This window comes from Pollachius pollachius (assembly GCF_949987615.1).
Source record: "Pollachius pollachius genome assembly, chromosome: 9".
NCBI classification, from domain to species: Eukaryota; Metazoa; Chordata; class Actinopteri; order Gadiformes; family Gadidae; genus Pollachius; species Pollachius pollachius.
Window position 1 is genome coordinate 17,905,490 of NC_136942.1, and position 19,294 is coordinate 17,924,783.

Below are 19,294 nucleotides of genomic sequence, written 5' to 3' on the forward strand. Positions count from 1 at the left end.
ATGCTGGCAAATGTTTTCTTCTTATGAAACACAAAGTAGTGCACGACAACAGCACCGCCTTCCGGCGTGCACCCCGGCCAACAAAGGGGATTGGTCAATTGCACGACACTTAGCAAGTCGTAAAAATCCATATCCTTGTATTTTTCTTGGCATTCAGACATCATTCTCAGCACTTAGGGAAGGTGCATGGAGGAGTTGGACGGGAGTAATATCCTGCTTCCCAGCTCATAAAGAGTAGGAGCACACCTCTGCTGTTGAGGCCTGGCTTCAGAACGTACCTCTCCTACACCCCACTTTTGAGAAATCCCAAGGGGTTTCCTCAAAATACATGCATGACAGTGTCATTGAAGACCTAAATTTGTGTGTTGGCCAGTTGGTGAACATAGTACTCTCTCTTCTCTCCAACATTCAGCTCTCTACCTTACTTCCTTTGGCCCTCCATGAGCAGATTTCTCTCTGTCTGTCTGTCTGTCTGTCTGTCTCTCTGTGTCTGTCTCTTATTTCTTTTGCCAGTTGTCACTTACTAGTGCTAAACAGTGTTCTCAGATTATCCCCTCCCGTTGCCAGACCCTGCGCCCCTGGCTGCTGAGCTCTGCTCAATGTGTGCAGTGCGCTGTGTGTTTCGTTTTAACCTCGTTTGCGTGACTGGAATACTTAATATCTACTAAGCCCCAAGAACGCTCTCCAAGGATGCCTCTGCACTGACATAGCTCGGCAGAGAACCCCCACCTGTGATCGTCTGATCATTTCTGTTCACTGACGCCCATCTGTACCTTTTTCAGATCCAAAAAAGAAAAGGCGTATCCAGTACAAACGTTCCCCATATTAAAAGAAGAAGGAAAATAGTCTCCACATGGGATCTTGTCTTTTACACGCTTAATCAGGGAACATCCCGAGGACACGCTGAGGAATTTGGATGCTGTTGATGCAGCTAAGTAAAACATGGTGCGGCTGCAGGGAGACGGCGTATCCATCACACCTTAACAAAGCACTCTGTTCCCTTCCCGCCATCGACTCAATCTACCTCAGGCGGTGTACGCTGCAATGGGGACCAAGTAATTTGTCAGACGGCGTGCAAACCGAAGCCAGAGGACAAGAAAGTCCTCAAATTGATTATCTGAGTTGCGGCGTGCGAACACAGAGGGGAGAATGTGTTTGGAGTCTTTTGGTGTATTGTGAGATATAAGGGAGCAACACACATGGAGATGAATGCACTCTCATACGCCAGTCGTAAGGCTTCTGGATTTTATAGGACTGAAACCAATCATCAACCAGTCATGCTACAAGTGAATACCTGTTTGTTTGATGTATCATGGGAACAACTTGGTAATTTAGCATGGATGCGTTTATCCAAAGGATCCTGCAATTATATCTTTACTTTCTTAAGAATATACTGCCTACATTGGGCATCCGATTTGGTCTTTTCGTTTTTAAACACTACACCAGCCTATGTTCACTATGAGTAATACACTAATATGGGTAATATATATATATATATATATATATATATATATATATATATATATATATATATATATATATATATATATATATATATATATATATATATATATATATATATATATATATATATAGGTCTATACCTACTATATCTAGTCCTTAATCTGCAATTAGCTCCCCTGGGTAAATTCTTAAAATAAATTAGCTTCACTTATCTTGGGTCAAAGAGATCAGGAAATTGTCCCATGAACTCTTTATCATGACAGGATCAGACACGCTTGCAGGCTTGTGCAATTAAAAAGTCTTATATAGGCTGGTCCAGTCATTTTCTCTCCCTTCTACTTTACCACTGCCGGTTCGCTCTTAATGAAGTACATCTGGGGATCAGTGAGGCAGGCTGGGGCAAGCGGCACTCTGGAGATCACAATGACTCTCATTATCACTCGCTCAACCTACCCCATCTCGTCTCCATTCCACCTGCGATCAGTGGGTTCACTAGATCCACTAAAGTCTGCAGGTTGGTTGCAATTATGAGTTCTTGTCACCATAATCAATTCACATCAACTCATTGCAAGCAGGAAATTATCAACATTGTTTTTATATTGTTTAATGCTTATACATCTTTTAATTTACAAAGTATGAAATTTATGTAATTATATTGATATTATAATCCAAAGTATAAAATATTTCATACATATATTATCTAAGAATATATGGAACTAGACTTATCATACATTCAAATTAGTACACTAGATTATGTATGAGCAAAGAATACATATTTATGAATACATCGAGGAGATGACAACATAATTAGGGTTATATCCACAAATGAAGCCCTATTTTTGCATCCTTGCTTTTATCCTTGCTGTACAGCGTTTTACCTCCTCAATGGTACTTCCCAGTTTATTAGCAGATGACTCTTTGACTTAGTCTCCCTGCTGTTCCTGTGCTGGGTTGAGGCTTCCTTCCTCTCTAAAGGGCTGATTATGGTCCCATGTTCAAGCAACGCAATGACCACGCAGACGCTTCGACGCAGTCCTGAACCTTTATGGTTCTGCGTCGGGTTTTAGTAAGGGGACCAATCACAGCCCTTGCTGCTGCGTAGCCTCGACGGAAGGTTACAATTTTTGGGAGGTGCACATCAGGCCCTTGCGGTGGACGCAAGGAGGGTCCGCAAGGACGTAAAGGGTTAGGAGTTAGTACACTAACTGCCTCGTTAGTGTATTGTAACGAGGAAGAGATATTGTCCTCGTTACAGTACACTAACTAAGCGGGTTGCAGCAAATCAATGTATGACAACAAAAGCCGTAGATTAAATGAGAACCTGATTGATTTCTGAGGATTAATTATTGAACATGGTGCCAAATTGAGATGACCTGGATCAGCAGTGATTCCCTGGTATGCGTAATCCAGAGATTGTCAATCGCTTCTCAGAGCGCTCTCCTGGCTTTTTAAATCAGTAAGGCTTGCACTGTGTTTACAAATGGCTGCGTGTTGTAGGTTAAGTTCTTCTCCTTTCAGATATGCCATCCACAACAGAGTTTCTAATCCCACCAAATGATCCGCCCCGTCATTTTTAGTTGTTTGTCGCTTGTTAAACAATAATGTCTCTCAGCTGGGAAGAGGGACTTTTCCCTAGTCTCTCTGCCACGCCTCCTGATTGTTCTCCCAGCTGACACTTAATGGAATCAGATTGGAGTGCTTGTGAGTAGCTCCTGCGGGGGATGTGGTTTGTAGGTCAGTGTGGTCCCTCTTTGTTCCTGGTGTGCTGCTGGGGGGGGAAGTGTGTCGTGAGGGAGGGGGGTGGGTGTCAGGAGGCGTGAGCCCTGGTTCGCTGTCGGGGTGTCTAGTGGATTTCCTTAACAGACTGATGAGAAGTGAGCTGATGATACAATCCCAACCCCCAGGCATTACCCAGAATGCCTTGCTTCCAGGATAAGGGATTATTGGAGAGAGTGATATAAATTCATCAGTGGTGCTTCTCCACTCCACTGCCATGATGACATGTGCATTTGATTTGATCCTGGAGGACAGGCTAGTAGGATTATTTATAATGTAATGATGCACTGGTACAATTTTTCATTTTAAAGTTAGCAAAAATGAATTTGGCTGTAGTCATTTCAATAATGTATGTCCTGCATGCAGGCAGTAGACCTAATATACTCTTGTGTCACTAATTGGTATTTTAATAATGTGTCGGCACAATTCATGATTTTTGTGTTGGCTAAGTGTTGATTCTGATACACCATATAGAACGACTCTAGTTCTATTGTGCCTATCCACTTCAGAACTGTTTTCACTGAACGGAGCAACAACTGTGGTGAACAGTGCCGACTGCAATAACACACTACTCCCCAGAGTATGCTTAGACATTAGTGTGTGTGTGTGTGTGTGTGTGTGTGTGTGTGTGTGTGTGTGTGTGTGTGTGTGAGATACTGCTCAGGCACACATGCCTCTTATGACAGTCCATTACAGGGATAAATGCTCAGGGACCAACTTTCACCTCCTAGTGGTATTTCTGGCCAGCTCAGCCTAAACAGCTTTGATCTGCTCTTGAGGTTTGTGTCTGGATTGTCTTACGGTGTGGTGAGATGGGAGTGTATCCGTGGTGAGTGGAGGAGATGGGTGGAACTAATAACTGTATTCCCCTTGTTTAAAACAACTTGCTTTCAAGGTGTGATAAGCTATATCCCAGGCTATATATATATATATATATATATATATATATATATATATATATATATATATATATAACCAGATGACTATTGTAGGAAACAGATACAGTCTCTTGTCAGAGAAAATGATGTGGGACGTTCTGTTAAAAAATGGTGATATAGTGATGTTTTCCTCTAGGCATGCCCTTCCTAGTACCTATTAGCCTTGTTGTTGCAAGGTAATCCCTATTCTAGTCACAAACTTGAACTTCGATTTGAAATGCGGCATGGCGGCGATTTTCTTGTTGGAGCATTTTTTCCAAGGTTCTCTAGGATGCTTAACTTGGGTGGTCACAGCCATTGCGATGCAACAAGATGCGATTCAGCGTCCTGTTTACCATGTATTGTTGTTCCGTGGTTTCCCTATTGAGATAAATCAAACACACCCAGCGCGGCCTTCACTGGCTGTCCTCACACAAGCCGCTTCAGGATTTAAAAACCCAATGTCCCCATGGGGGGTTCCCCTGTCTCGTCTCTTCAGTTCCGGACTCACCCGTTGAGGAAGCAGCATGAATGTACCACGTAACCACACCACACCCTAAGCCTCCTTAACCCAGTCTGACTCTTCCTGAATCAGTTCTCCAGTATGACCCAGCACTGTTTAGCCACGACCCATCTCAGGCATCCAGGTTTTTTGTGTTGATATAACAAACAGGGAGGTGGTGTTTGAATAACGCGTGATAAGGATCCCCTCCTTGCTAGGTGTTCAAAGATGTTTAATGCCAGGTCTGAAATACACAGCCTTGATTGATTGATTGATTTTATTTCACCATTTTGATATAAAATGTGAACAGCACTCTGTGTCATACACTAAAATACAAATAGTCAGGGCTGACACAATAATGCCTGAAGGCTTATTTCCATTGTGGTCCCATCGCTGCAGAGAGCGCTCTCCTACTGCCTTTTAAATCAATAAGGCTTGCACTGTGTTTACAAATGGCTGTGTGTTGTAGGTTTATTTGAAAGGTCTTCTCCTTTCAAATATGCCATCAGCAACAACTTATGAGTATGGTGTATGAATGAGTATGACACACCATACCCCCCCCCCCCCGCCATGCTCTCCTTCCTCTCCAAGCAGATGGGACGCTCCAGAGTAGGTTGCATAATCAGCCTGACCTCCTTCTCCTGTGCCGGTCCCTCCAGGAGGAGGTGACAGAAAGGGCGACGTTAAGGGGAATGACGTTAATGCTAACGCACTCCTTCCTTCCTCGTGCTCCTCCTGCTGATCTCAGATCCCGGTTCCCTCCAGAAGATGCTCTGTGGCCCGCTATAGAACCGGAGAGGCCATTTGTAACAGTCCCTCATTATTCAGGGAGGTGTCCTTGCAGTTAGCCTCCGGGTCTCGCTCGCTCCCTGCTGGCTGCTGACCTGGAAATGTTGAGGACAGGCCTGACGCGCATACACACACAGGGCTGTTTGTGCTGCAGGGCGTGGGGTTTAACTCCACTCCGTGGTGTTGATCGGAGGACATGGGGGCCTGTCTACGCTGTCATGCCGCACGGGGCAGCAGTGTGTGCAGTTGGATCGGATGCATGTATGGGATGAGGAGATGGGCGCTTGATCCAAAAACATTGCTGTTGCTTTACTGCATACGAGGAGTGAACAAATACTGCCGTCTCACTGTTGCACAACAGATGACTCCGAGGGTGAATGTGTTTCAGGCTTGGTTGAGCATGAGCAACATCAACAATAGCAGCCTGCCTGACAACACTGCTTTCTGGGACTGTTTACCATTTCAACATGAATGTGTTTACTTGGCGGGCTTCCATTGTGTGCTCGTTCAATAAACAAGCCAACCCAAATGTATGACATCGATTCATCTGGCGCTCTCCCTTGGAGAACAACAAAACCATTGGCTGTCGAACGTCGCGTCACCCATTCCTTCAGTCAGTCATCCAGATCCGGTGTCCAGTGACCCTTCCATCTCCTCGCTCCTGATCCTCCGGTCAGCTCTTCTCTTCCTCATGGGTCCTTCCTTTAACACCTGTCACTTCCATTGTGATTCGGCAGAGAAGAGGAAGTCCAAAGCCCAAGCTAGCATGGTCCTACGAGCCTTTTGCCAAGCCCCCATCCCTCACCCCCCCTTCCCCTCTCTTTCATTCTCTCCTGGGCTACAGCCTTTTGTTCCTGGGGGCCTTTCTTTGCCAGGGTTTAGGCAATCAGCGAGGGGGCATCCGTCTTCCAATTGAAGGGGGCGTGGAGCTCTGCTTGCGGGTGTGATAATGGACCACACATGGTTGTGCTCCAGTGGCTCCTTTTAATTCAGGGCCTCTGTGAGCATGGGCACAGGCCCGGCTGTGCCTCTTCTCCATCTGCAGCCTATAGAGTGGTCCTCTGGGCTCTTTGTCTTGGCTGTGCATCCAGCTCTGCCCGAGCTCTGCTTGGCCTGAGCCCTGCCTGTCCCCTTTTGTCCCCCACAAACTGGGAGCTGGTTATCCCCCATCCGCTCCTTTTCTTTTTTGTTACCCGCACACAAAGACAATATGCCACCAATAAGCATCCCAGAAATGTGGTGAAAGCAGCCCTCTCCATCAACCCCTATGTGCTTAAGTAAAGAGCGAGGAAAGGAGATATTTGATGATTCGGGTTGTGCGGTTGGTTTTTCCGTTCAGTTCAGGTTAATGATGAATGTTAATGAAAGTTTCAGGTTTGCATTGCAAAGCATATTTATTTTTAATGTTGGAAAGATTACACATGAAAAATATTAGGACAGTAGCCAATTTATTAAACTACGGTTTTACGATGGTGTTGTGGTTAACCATTTGTGTTTTCAAACCTGTTTACACGAAGACTGGTGCTCCATTGTGCTTGAGCAAATGGAGCACCCACGTGTTATTCTAAGCATGAGGTTTTGATATTGTAACTTCTACTAAATATAATGTGCTTGTGCCTTCTCCTTTAGGCTGACTTGGCACCCATAAACCCTACCGTTTATGTGTAGAGCTTATGATGGGATTTACCAAATGCAGGGCAAGCATTTTGATGTGTCACACGCATGCTGGTTCAACTTTCTTTGATCTCGTAGCCCATGCTAATTTCTTAAACTTCTGTTGAGTCTTCTCGGATTTATAACCTTTAAACACGAGCAACACACTCAAGTTAATCTACTATTCCAAAAATGCCTCATCAAGCTTTACTACTCAGGATTGGAATAAAATAAATAGGAAAACCTTTTTTCCATGGAAATGTTGACGTGTCACTATTTAATTTCTTTCAAACAGACTCTGTGGCCAATGGTATCATTATGTAAAACCGCTGGACAGGAAAAGCAGTATCAAAGCATTTGATTCATGTTCCCAGAAAGGATCATCTCAAACAAACCAATACATAGATGTTCACCTTAGTTGATTGATTCTGCAAACCAAATCTCTTGGTTGTTGGTAGTGTATGGTGTGTTAATGTTGGTTCATCTAGTTGAGGAAATGCCTCAACTACACGAGTAAGGGATGCACAGGAAATCCCAATGCAGTAAAAGCTCACCAACTCAGCACGCTGGCCTTGCGGTTTGTACAATGTGGTGGCAGTAAAACTTTTGTATGCGTAAATGAGCTCTTTAGCAAAAATGCTAATTGACACCATGTGGAAGACGAAGCGTTTAGAGACATGTTGGAGGTTATTTGGGTTCCTCTCCGACATGGTTGTGGGATTAACGGGGTCTGCAGTCTCACGCCACATCTGCAGCAGGGAGGTATGTGACGTCCTACTATATTTACCAGGAACTTAAGGACACAAAGTCTTTGTCAAATATACTGCCAAAGTATTTGTTTTGTCATTTATTGTAATGGATGGCTGGTCGTTTAGTATAATTAGATTTTTTTATGGCACACATCTTTGTTTAACAATCGGTAACTAGTGTACAACTTGCTTTTAACCTCATGACAACCCTAAATCAAGAACAGTAGGCTCGGTTTGCAATAATTCATGAGGTAAATGCCCCTCCCTCAATGTGACCGGCTTCCCCTGGACCGCGTGACTAGCTACTACTCACTCCCAATGTCCCAGAACCACTTGCACATACTGGGTGGTTTAACCCTAGTCTCTGAACAACTTCAACCCTGGAGGTACGTGCCTGTGCCTCCATTGAGAAAACACCTCAGGGTTTATACCATTGGTAGATGCAGATTTCCATTATTTCAATTATTACCCGGAGCAAGAGGGCGAATGGTGAAATTACAAGGAACAGGATTTTGATAGAGGTATGTGTAGACGGGCTAGCCCTGTGGCTATCTAGTTATACCACACTGTGTTGAAGAACATATGAAAAATCAAAATTAATGTTAAGAGGAAGTTACGACTTTAGGAACAGTTCTTCATCTTCCTGCTTCTCTGGTCCCCTCAAAGACTCCCTGCCCTTAAACCTTCTTGCAGTAAACATCAGACTTAAGAGACTTAAGGCTAGTTCGTGGTGTGCTATGATCCCGGGTCATCCTTCAGGGATGCTGTCCCCCATTAAATGCACCCCCCCTCCCTTTATGTGGAGAGGAGGGGTGGGGTCAGAAGTCGGCTGCCCCCTTCCTAGCTTCCTGGGTGGCGTAGGTCTGACCTCTGGTGGATTTCCCATCCCTGACCCTTCTCGCCCCGTCCATATGGCGGTACTGGTCCAACATATCAGCGGAACACTCTGCTGGGTCAACAGCGCATCTGCCAAGGAGCGAATGATAAAACAGGCCCGGGATGGACCGGGCCAAGAAGTCCTCGCACGCAAGAGAATCCCACCACTCGCTCCTCTGCCTGACCTTGGGACGGAAGAGCTTTGTAAACAGCAGAGAAGGAACAAATCAAACAAATTTATTGCTGTTTGTCTGAAAGGTCAGGGCGTGACAAAGAGTCTCCTGTTGTTGGGAGTTCTGGGCGGGCCGCCCCAGACAGAGCAGGCTGCTGCAGCATTAGACACGGCATCGCTGTGAAGGAAACTAGCCTGGACCCTGGGTTTGACCCCAGCTCATTATAGCCTAATATAACTGTGGTTAGGTCTGCAAGTTATAGATTAATTCAACCATAATGTTGCACATATTTTCAATATTGACAATGTAACAAGGACAAATGGGATAATTCTTCGAGATTTCAACTTTTTGCCTTTTTTATTGTCTCCGGAAGTTGCCAACCATTATTGGCTGTATGTCAAAAAAACAGTTTGTGGGCGCTCTCAGTAGCCCTACTGTTAGAAAATTAACTAATCCCTGCTGATGATGTTCTGGAACAGAACTTTGTCATGTTTTCCACCATAGAAATCAGAAGAGAAAGTCGGATTGGCGATAATGAGACAATAGGGATGACAAAATGGGAACCGTATGTGGAACAAGGTGATGGAAGTTGAAGCAGTGAGTTAATTCATGTGTATAAAATGGAGAATGCGAGAAGAAGCTTACATAAAACAGAGTTGACCTATCTGCTTGTTGCTGCGCAGGCTCGGCAGGGAACATGTTGACAGATTTATTGAGGGCAATAATCACACTGTATATCACCGGCTCTGCAGAGATCCTGCAATCCACCATCTCACCTGGAGTTCAGTAGAACCATGACCATAATCCAATGCTAAAACCCAACCAGGAAAGAGGAATATTTCTTGTTTAAATAATTGTGTAAATACTTACAACTGATTGTCAAAAAAGTTTCAATGGGCGAGAACATGATCTGTGTTCACCAATCAGGCTAGGTGAACTTTGCCTTCTGCGTCAAGTAGCGCTATAGTTGCAGTCATTTTGCCCTTTTATCCTAATTTCCTAATGGAGTTTTGATGGTTGACTGGCAGGGTAACTCGGGCTGTCTTTGTTTGGCTCATTGTCTGTCGGTCGGCCGGCCGGACTGGCTGGTTAGGAGATGAGTATACAGAGACCCCACAACACAGAGAGATTATCCATGATGCCGGGGCGCAGGCCGACGTGCACACGGAGCTGGAGCCGCCTGCCGTTCTCCAAACCAAAGGTCTGCTCTCAATGTGTTTTTTTAGCTTCTGTTGCTTGACATGGTGTTATTATTACATTGTGTTTTTAGGCTCCACGGTTCTGTGGACCCAATTTTTTAACGTCTTTACATTTTGCGAATTGAAAATGGTTGAGAGATTGCAAATGTGAACAAAGTTTTGTAAACTGGTTGACCGCTAGAAACAATCTAGAGTTTAAAAGTGTAGTAGAATCTGGATATTTCTCTAGTGTTAACAGGGCCCACGTTACGGTCACAACATAATACATGTTTTCTGGAAAACGTAATATATCTCATTTGTTAAATGTTATAAATATGTTGACTCTGATGAAATATTTGACGATTGGTCACCTTTTTATACAAATAATATTCCATAAAAGTGAATGATGGACAAAACCTTGGCCGGCCCACCCACTATCTTCCAAGTGTCTGGCCTTTACCCAAGTTGTTCATCACTATCATCTCATGTTGCCGGGCTCCGGCCTTACATCAATTACCATGAAACGAGGAGGTCCTGCATGTCTGTGTCCAGGATTCATAGCCTCGGACCCCTAAAAGGCCAACTGCTAGTTTTTTGAGACAAATATGTAGAAGCTGTGACACTATTACTCTGACAAAATAACTTGACTGAAAGGGACGGTGTTTACTACCCGTTTGTCTCTTTGTGTTTTCCAAAAATATGTTTTATGCTTTATTATTAAAATTGTTACCTTTTTTTTTTTGCAGCGTTTTGCTCGAATCCTTTATCGTATGCTAGGTTGTCCTTTTATTGTTGATTTTCTTCCTATCAGTTTCAAGTTGCATGTAATTTTAAAGCTATTGTTTAAGCTTTTTAATACCGAAACCGCACAAAATAGGGGCTATCGATGATGAATTCCAATTTCTGACTTTCAAGTGCCTCATATTTTATGCGTTGTCCAATTTCCGAATACAACGGCAGCCTCATCTCAAATTCATATCAGCGCTGTGGAGGAAGAATCCTGGTTCCAATTTCCCTTGGCAATACCCTGCCTCATCTCCTTCACGGTACCAAGGCCTTCATCCCATCATTACCATGACAACATGGGGCCAGAAAGCCAAACAAATTTCTCTTTGGGCTTCCATAACCATTTCACGGGGTCTGGCATTGGATACTCTGCTAGAAACAGGCTGTTCCTCCAGCCTTTGGTTGGGAATGCTTTCGGGGCCAAGGAGGTCCAGTTGCTGTCAGAACCAGCACACATCCATAGTAGTGGACCTTAGTATTTTGGTATGCCAAAGAAGTTGGCTTATGTGAATCTCCACTGTATCATCCGTATGGAGATCAAGTACACCAATGTCTTCCTTTAACCCATTCAGACCGGATCACGCATCTGTGCGTGTTTACCTTTAAGACGGCATTGCGCATCAATGCGTGTTTACCATTAACCCATTTGTACCGGCTGCGCGTAGCAACATTGTATCTATTAGATACAATGTTGCGCCGTACAGCAGCCGGCACAAATGGGTTAATTCTGTGTGGAGGTTGTGAATAGGAATTATGATTTTTATTTTTTTATCAAGCATAGAAAATAATGTTATTTTCTTGGAAAAAATGTAATGTTCCTCGAGGAAGCTATGTAGTCAACAGCATGTTTTAAAATACTGGCACTAGCTGCTGCGCTGCTTCCAGGAGCTATTTTGGAAGTGTTGCCTTTCCTTTTGTGAAACGTGCTGAAGTAACGGATCATCAGCAGAGGGATTCGGAGTACGCACAGTTAGGCACTCGTCCGATATGCACACCACCCGCGAGGTGTGTTTGGGGAATCTCGACTTACACTTAATTGAAAATATTGTCCTTAATACTGTAATACCGTAATAATGTAACGTTATTACATACTGAGTAATCCATAAGAATTCCAGCTGGGACCAACGAAAGTCATATCTGGCTACTGTAGTCTAGACAGATTTCAGGGTTATGTCTTTCTTTTGAAATATATTTCCTCAAATGCATGCGGAGAAAAAAAAAACTTGAATTCAGAATTTGATATAGTAGTACAGAACTGAGTACATATACGTGTCAACAGTAATCGTATGACTGCTGCACGCACCCATGTTACAGATGAACATGAAAAAACAAATAGGAGCCTTTGTTTGTTGTGTTCCCGACGATAAGCATCTAGACCGCTGGGCGGGACGGATTCATAGCATTAGGCTATGAAGGAGAGACGGATGGGACCGTGGAAGACATGGGGCCGCTCACTGTCTGCTGCCTCCCCCCCCCCCCCCCCCTCCCCCCCCCCCCCCCCCCCCCCCCCCCTCTGGGAGCCGGCACACAGGCGTGCGGTCTCACATGGAATGTGCTCCCGGCTGGAAAAGGTTTGCCGTTCCCTGAGAGGTCCTCTGTCGCCAGCTCCCTGGTCGGCCACAGAAATTCAATATTCCCCTCAAAGGGCGGGTTGAGCCGGGAGTGGAGGGAGGGTCTGACGGGGCTGCAGCATGTGAAGCAGGGGATCGGTGGGTGAACCCAACCTGGGAGGACCTGGTAATGGTCCCGGCGGCTCTGTCATGTGGTCGCATGTGGTCGTTCCACGGTGGGCAGATGCAGTTCACTGGCTCTTAAGTAGCTGTTGCTGGATGGGTTGAAAAAGTTACTATGCTTTATTTTTCCTCATTTTTTTTCCGCCTTCTCTATATTCATTTATTTCCCCCCAAAATGCTTGCCTGTCAACCACAGTGCTTTGCTTGTCTCCGTGACATGTACAGACAATAAGAGGTAAATCACATACCCAGTGACCCCAGAATCCAGAAAGGCTGCAACTGATGGTTGGCTTTACAGTGACTGGCATTGCTGCATGCCTGTGTTGCACTGCCAACAATATCTGCTGTGGGTTTTTAAGGCAATATATATTGTATCTGCTGCTCCGACTGGCTGGGGCACCACAGGATGAAATGGAAAAACAGTGCACTTGTCTCCAAAATGTCTCAGCGATGTAATTGAACTGTAATGCCTCTTATGTGCGCATCCTGCGGTGAAAGGAAGATTTAATTTGACAAATGGGCCAGAGAAAATATACCGGCACATCTGAGTCATGAAGTGTAGCTAAGCTAGCGGCTCAGTCCCTGCCAGTTTGACCTGAGAGGCCAAGGCAACCCAATCATCTGCTGCTCACTGACAGCCAAGGCATTTCTATTATATCCCAGGTGATTATGTCTGTGGCGCTGCCAACCGCCTCAGGTGGGATAGCGTTCACTTTCTCTCTCATCCAGAACAAAACTCACTATCGAAACCCACCTCTGCCTCTCTTTGGTAATTTCTTTAGGCTGGGTAATCCCTGTTCCCTCTCTAGACCGTCTGACTTCACTCAGTTTCACAGCCTTTTCCCTTTGTATTTTTACAATGTAAAATGCAATATCTAAAAAGGAAGTGTTTAATAAGCAATCAGTTCAATACTGAACTAATTACTCTGCATGTTGGTTAGTTAAAACTAATAAAAAACCCTCTGATTTGTTTGACAATTATTGACTTTCACTTTACCTACCTGTTTGTCATGAAACTAATCATGTGCTGCTAATGGTCACTGCCGTGGTAGATGATTACATCTGCGTGCTCCTGGTGGTTCCCCCATTTGTCATGTCTTCATCCATCATGCTTCTCTAATTATAACAGCTCCATCCCGCTGTTGCCAGGCTGCTGGCAGATGAGTGATCCTTTTATCACTCATCATCATCAGCACCTACAGTCACCTCGTAACTCCCTGCGGGTGAGACGTGTCACTCTGTCACTGCATGGCGCACGCTGTGGGCCATGACGATCACGAGAGTCTAGTTAAAGCAGAAATCTCCCTTCACCTCATCCCTCCCCGAGACACCAGTCGTAATCACAGACGGCCTCTTGGAGTATATCACATCATGGGTGCACATGCACTCATGTGGTAAATGTCGGGGTTGGGTCCGGTGTGAATGGAACTGGCCTTGACCACCAGTAGAGTGAAGTCCTCGAGGTCTGGGGGACCACAAGGAAGTGCATACCCCTGGCCTCCCCTGGGAACCCCATCTTAAGACAACACACATCCTTTAGCTACCCTTCTATCCCTGCTCCCCTTTCAGTAAAAACGGTTCATCTGCAAGCTAACATCAACTGGCCATTTTGACATCAGGATCACAGGCTGTAACTAGCTTATTGCAGAGATGGTATTATCACATTTTGTTCCTGCTATGTGCCTAGAATGCTACTGCGGCTAAGGGTGTGGTGCCCTTACTTAATCCCTAAGTCTACAGCTGTAAGAGCTTTGGCTACAGTGGTGAAAAGGCTCAAATCTTGAAGCTCACCCTCTGATTTTCTGTGTGTGAATGCCACTCGACCACACTCTCGAGGGAAGCTGAAAGCAAACTCAGGATCTGTTATTGCAACCTATACTTTCTGCTCAGCCCGCGCAGGCAAAGAATAGCTGTAAGTCTCTCTCCTCCCAGGAGGAGCAAGGGCTGGTTTCTCCAATGGATTATACGATTGTATGATAAACACTTTTTTTCGTCCTTTTATGTTGAACATTGCTGCGATTAACTAATTAGAAATCTGGAGGCTTACTAAGACTGTACACATACGAAAAAATTGTATTTGTTAGAAAGCAACTAATTAAAAAAATGTATTTGCATCAAGGTCGATTATATTTTTTCATCTCTAGCCAGTGAATAAATCTGTTTAACCAATCTTTCAGGTATCTTTGTCATGGTCACTATGGTCAATGTATATGTTGTTGGACAGGGCAGAAGTTATCACATGTTACTCAACGCATAGTCTTCTTATTGCATCCATAGTGGTAAACTAAAATTATAGACCTGTATTATTGCTGTTATATGATCACATAACATATACATTGATCTTTAATCTACGTAGCAGTCAACGCCACAAGGCAATGTTTACTTGCACAGCGGGACATGAATAATGGATAACCAGAAGGTGTGAAGTTGTATCACAGTTTCGTATTTGATACAAGCTTTCTCCAAAAGAGTTGTAGACACATGTTAGTTATCGAACAGGTAAAGGTCAAATACTAATGTCGCCAAAACATGAATGTAATACATGTAATGAAGGATGTACACCGACTTATCATTATACCATTCGGTACACAAATTTACACTTTGATTGGAAGTAAAATAGAATAATTAAATCCTGATTGACGGTTCCATCGTTTCACTATAATTCGCCTTGTGGGTGAGGTGAATAGTTTTCCCAATTTCGTCATTTTGTTTTTGCATTTTGGCATTTTTTATCCGCTACACGTCGGGTGTAAATTGACCTTTAGACTTAGCACAGTCTAGGAATCTGATATGGTTCGGTAGAAAACTGGCGTGGTCAACATGGATCATTTGCTTCTTGGGAGGGTCACTCTGAAGCCTGCTGTCTACATTGATTCTCCGCACCTAGCTTCCCAATGGCATCACGTGCGTCAAAGGGCTAACCGTCTTCCTTGTCTCATTCCAGCCGTGCGATCAAGACCAACCAGGACCTCCTGCCGGAGACGCCCTGGGCCAACATATTCTACGACGACTTCTGGGGCACTCTGCTCACGCACAGCGGCAGCCACAAGTCCTACCGCCCGCTGTGCACCCTGTCCTTCCGCCTCAACCACGCCCTGGGCGGGCTGGACCCGCGGGGCTACCACCTGGTCAACGTGGCCTTCCACGGGGCCGTGACGGGCCTCTTCACCCTGCTGGCCCGCCTGCTGCTTGGCCGGGGGCCCTGGAGCCTGCTGGCCGGGCTGCTGTTCGCCTCCCACCCCGTCCACACCGAAGCGGTGGCCGGCGTGGTGGGCCGCGCCGACGTTGGGGCCGCATTCTTCTTTCTGCTCTCTCTGCTGTGTCACGTGCGCCACTGCGGGCTCAGGGGCCGCGAGGGGCCCCGGGGCCCCGGCGTCTGGCTCCTGGGGAGCCTGGGCCTGGCGGCCTGCAGCATGCTGTGGAAGGAGCAGGGGGTAACGGTGCTGGCGGTGTCGGCGCTGTACGAGCTGTGCGTCTTCCAGCGGCTGACTCTGCGCCAGGTGGTCACGCTGCTCTACAAGGTAAACCGCTGGTGCTCGCCGCGGCTGCTCTGGTTTCACATGCGATCGCTGAGTTGTGTCTGGCAGGACCCTGCAGGATCGCGAGCAGGGATCCATGGGCCTGTTTGGATTTAAAGGAAGGGAGAAATAACGTTTATGTTCTATGTATGGCCAGCTGTGAAATATGGCTTATACATTATGCATATACATTTTTTCACTTCAAACCTTTATTTAAACTCGTAGGGCATTGAGGTTTCCCTCATTTACAATGACGACGAGTTTTACAGCAAGGGACATGAATAAAACAGCAGAAATGACAAATAAAGAATAGCAAAACAAATAAAAGAAATCAAAAAAACATCTAAAACAGTTACAATTTGATGAGGTGAGATGAAACACCAATGTATATGAACATAAGAATAAGAAAACAAATGATTAGGTTAGCTTTCTGTTCAGCCTATCATTATCACACTCTGTCTCAAAATCATCTTTAAACCCCTTGTCGTGAGATAACTCAACCAGATAAATTTGTCTTAAAACCTAATTTGCCATAAAGACTTGAATGACAAATTACTATAAAAGTTAATGATCGAGATTTTATAGACATTTTAATCTCTTTCTATTTTGATCTCTATCAGAGTAGTAGTTTTAAACCCAAACAAGAGATTTGGAACACGATTTGTTTTAGTTTCCGAGAGCATAGGTTATTTATGTTTACGGCTTGCTGTCCAATGGATTTGACATCCATAACTCTTCACCCATTACTCTACACCCAGAAGAGACAAAGTCAATAAAACCCAGCCTTCAGATAAGCCAATGTGAAAATAGCTCTCTGGTGCAGCCAACCAAAGGACACTGCTTTCTGCTCCGTTGTTTAGGACATGCAGAGTCTAGAGGGGCCAGAGTAAGACAGCGGATAGTGATGGTTGAGAGAAAAGTGAGGAGACGTGAATGGAGAGTGATAGAACGAATGGAATGAAGGAGCAAATAGTGCCCATGTCATCCAGATCTGGAACTGATAGGGAGCTGCGTCTTCCTGCCTCATGAGTTGGGGCTCATCTCTGGAGAAGTGCCTGTCCATCGAGGCAGACAGGTCTTCTTAATGCCTTGTCAGGCGTGACTGGGCCAGACGGAAACGGGCCGAGAGGGATGCAGTAGATGATACCTCGTAGCTGACACATTTCCAAAGTTTGATTGAAAACCAACCAGCCTCCAATATACGCACACATACACTCAGACTCACAGACACTCTACCAATCACTCACTCACATGCACACACACTTTAGACCCAACTGTCTGGGAGACAGTTTGGCCTGGTGGTTGGCTGGGTTTCTGAGCGGGAGCCGCGCCTATGGAAGTCTTTCATGGTTTGCCACTGTGGTTCACTAGTTTGGCAGGAGAGGCCGAGGAACATCAGGAATTGCATATAAGGCAGCAAATTAAATGACTTCTTTGGCAACACTTCTCCAACAATAGCGAGGGGCTTTTGATGTGATTCACATTCCTGCACACTCAAAAACACACTTTACATATTTGAAAAGTAAATGTCAAGTTTGAATGCAAAGTAATGGTTTCAAGGGTAAGACAATGAATGGCGCAGGTGAAGGAAACTTATGCAGCGATTAAAAATATGAGGGCTGCATGAACGGCACAGAACGGCACAAAGAGAGATTCCTCTGCGTCGCTGCTGCAGAGACTGCAGCCCTATGTGCGGAGATGCTAAAATTGAGTGTTTTCCCCGAGAAAGAAAAACAAATGCCATTTCCGTTGGTATTGGGAACGTCAACCAGAAGAGGGCTTTCCATAGCGTAACGTGTGATTTGGCCTCGCCGCTGGCACCGTAAAGCAGAACCCTTTGACAGATCACTGTCATCATCTGCTCAACCTGGCAGGGCCCCTGGTTCCTTCTCCTCTTGTTTTGTCTCTCGCTGCTGCGTTCTTCTCCTTCTGATCTCAGCGGCGACCCAAGGCCGTGGGTAACCTGATCACACGTATCTATATCAGTCCCGCTGACGGCGGGCCGCCATTGTCGTTTATGTTTTCGTCTCTCACTGTATTATTCGCTGTGTCTCTCATTTGCTCTCTTTAATGACAATACTAACAATCATACATTTTAAGAATTTGAAAGCATCCAAAGTGTAGCAGAACCTTCTACTACCTCGAACACTCATACATGAGACACAGGACTAGATGGAAGAGAGGGCAGTGGACCCGATAGGTTTGAGCTCGGTTCTGCCAGGATATCCTCCGATATGTCATTCAGACCAGGTCAGAACGGTCCATTATAGAAATCTGTACTTGGATAGAAACAAGGCATATAACTAATAATTGGAATGTGCTGCAGCCTGCTTATTACAGATGAGATGGATTCTTTTTTGATAACGTAACACTCGAGGTTGGAATTCGGAAGCCCAGACAGGACCACATTTCACTCTAATGAGTTTAAATTCTTATCAGTAAAGGGGTGAGATGGACTTATCCCAATTTGGCTCTCAGTCCATTACATCTTTGATTGAATCTGCTCCAAGTTTTATTGTAGTTTATAATTAACTGCAAATATGAGTTGCTGTCCTTGTTGCTCTGGTCTGTTTTGAAGGACGTGCCCGCAGGACTATTCCACACAGCACCTCCCCATTATTCTGGCTATCCATTGTTCTATTGCCGTTAAAGTCAAGTAAGGACATGATGATGAATATGCTCAAATATAGTGGTGAAGTAGTACTTGCATATTGTTTTGTTTGTCGTGGTTTCAATTATGCAACAAATTTGTGTCGAAGCATAATGTTTTTAATTATGAGTTCATGCATGATGCGTCCACAGATTATTTTAATTGTTTAATCTGTATAAATTTACTTAAGATGTGAAATTTGTTGTGTCTTAAATACAAACTAGTTTCATCCCTACTGAGATATATTTATATACAACTTAATCATTGTCAGGTTCATTAATGTTACCCAGTCAGCCTAAAAACTCATTTTAAACTTCATGTCTCTCTTAACCTCCAGGAACAAAGGTAATCTGCAGATAATATTACAAGAACTTGTATACAATCTTGCTGCGGTTGTGGTTTCAGGCTGGTAGTGTTCGTGTCGCTGTGATTTTCACTTGCCGTTGTCCTGCTTTCATTTTTGTGCCAAGGTTCTGGATAAGTGACACACATAGCTTTTCACACCTTGCCTCCTGATGTGCACGCAAGTT

General features: G+C 44.8%; 1 protein-coding gene across 1 annotated transcript in view; it reads left to right on the forward strand.

Annotated features, from left to right (window-relative positions):
* tmtc2b (transmembrane O-mannosyltransferase targeting cadherins 2b) overlaps positions 1-19,294 on the forward strand; it is a gene marked incomplete at both ends in the record, with an annotated part of 68,076 nt that overhangs the window by 13,362 nt on the left and 35,420 nt on the right. Inside the window, one exon of the mRNA XM_079743933.1 lies at positions 15,541-16,117. Coding sequence (XP_079600059.1) covers positions 15,541-16,117 — 577 coding nt within the window. The remainder of the gene's footprint in view (positions 1-15,540; positions 16,118-19,294) is intronic.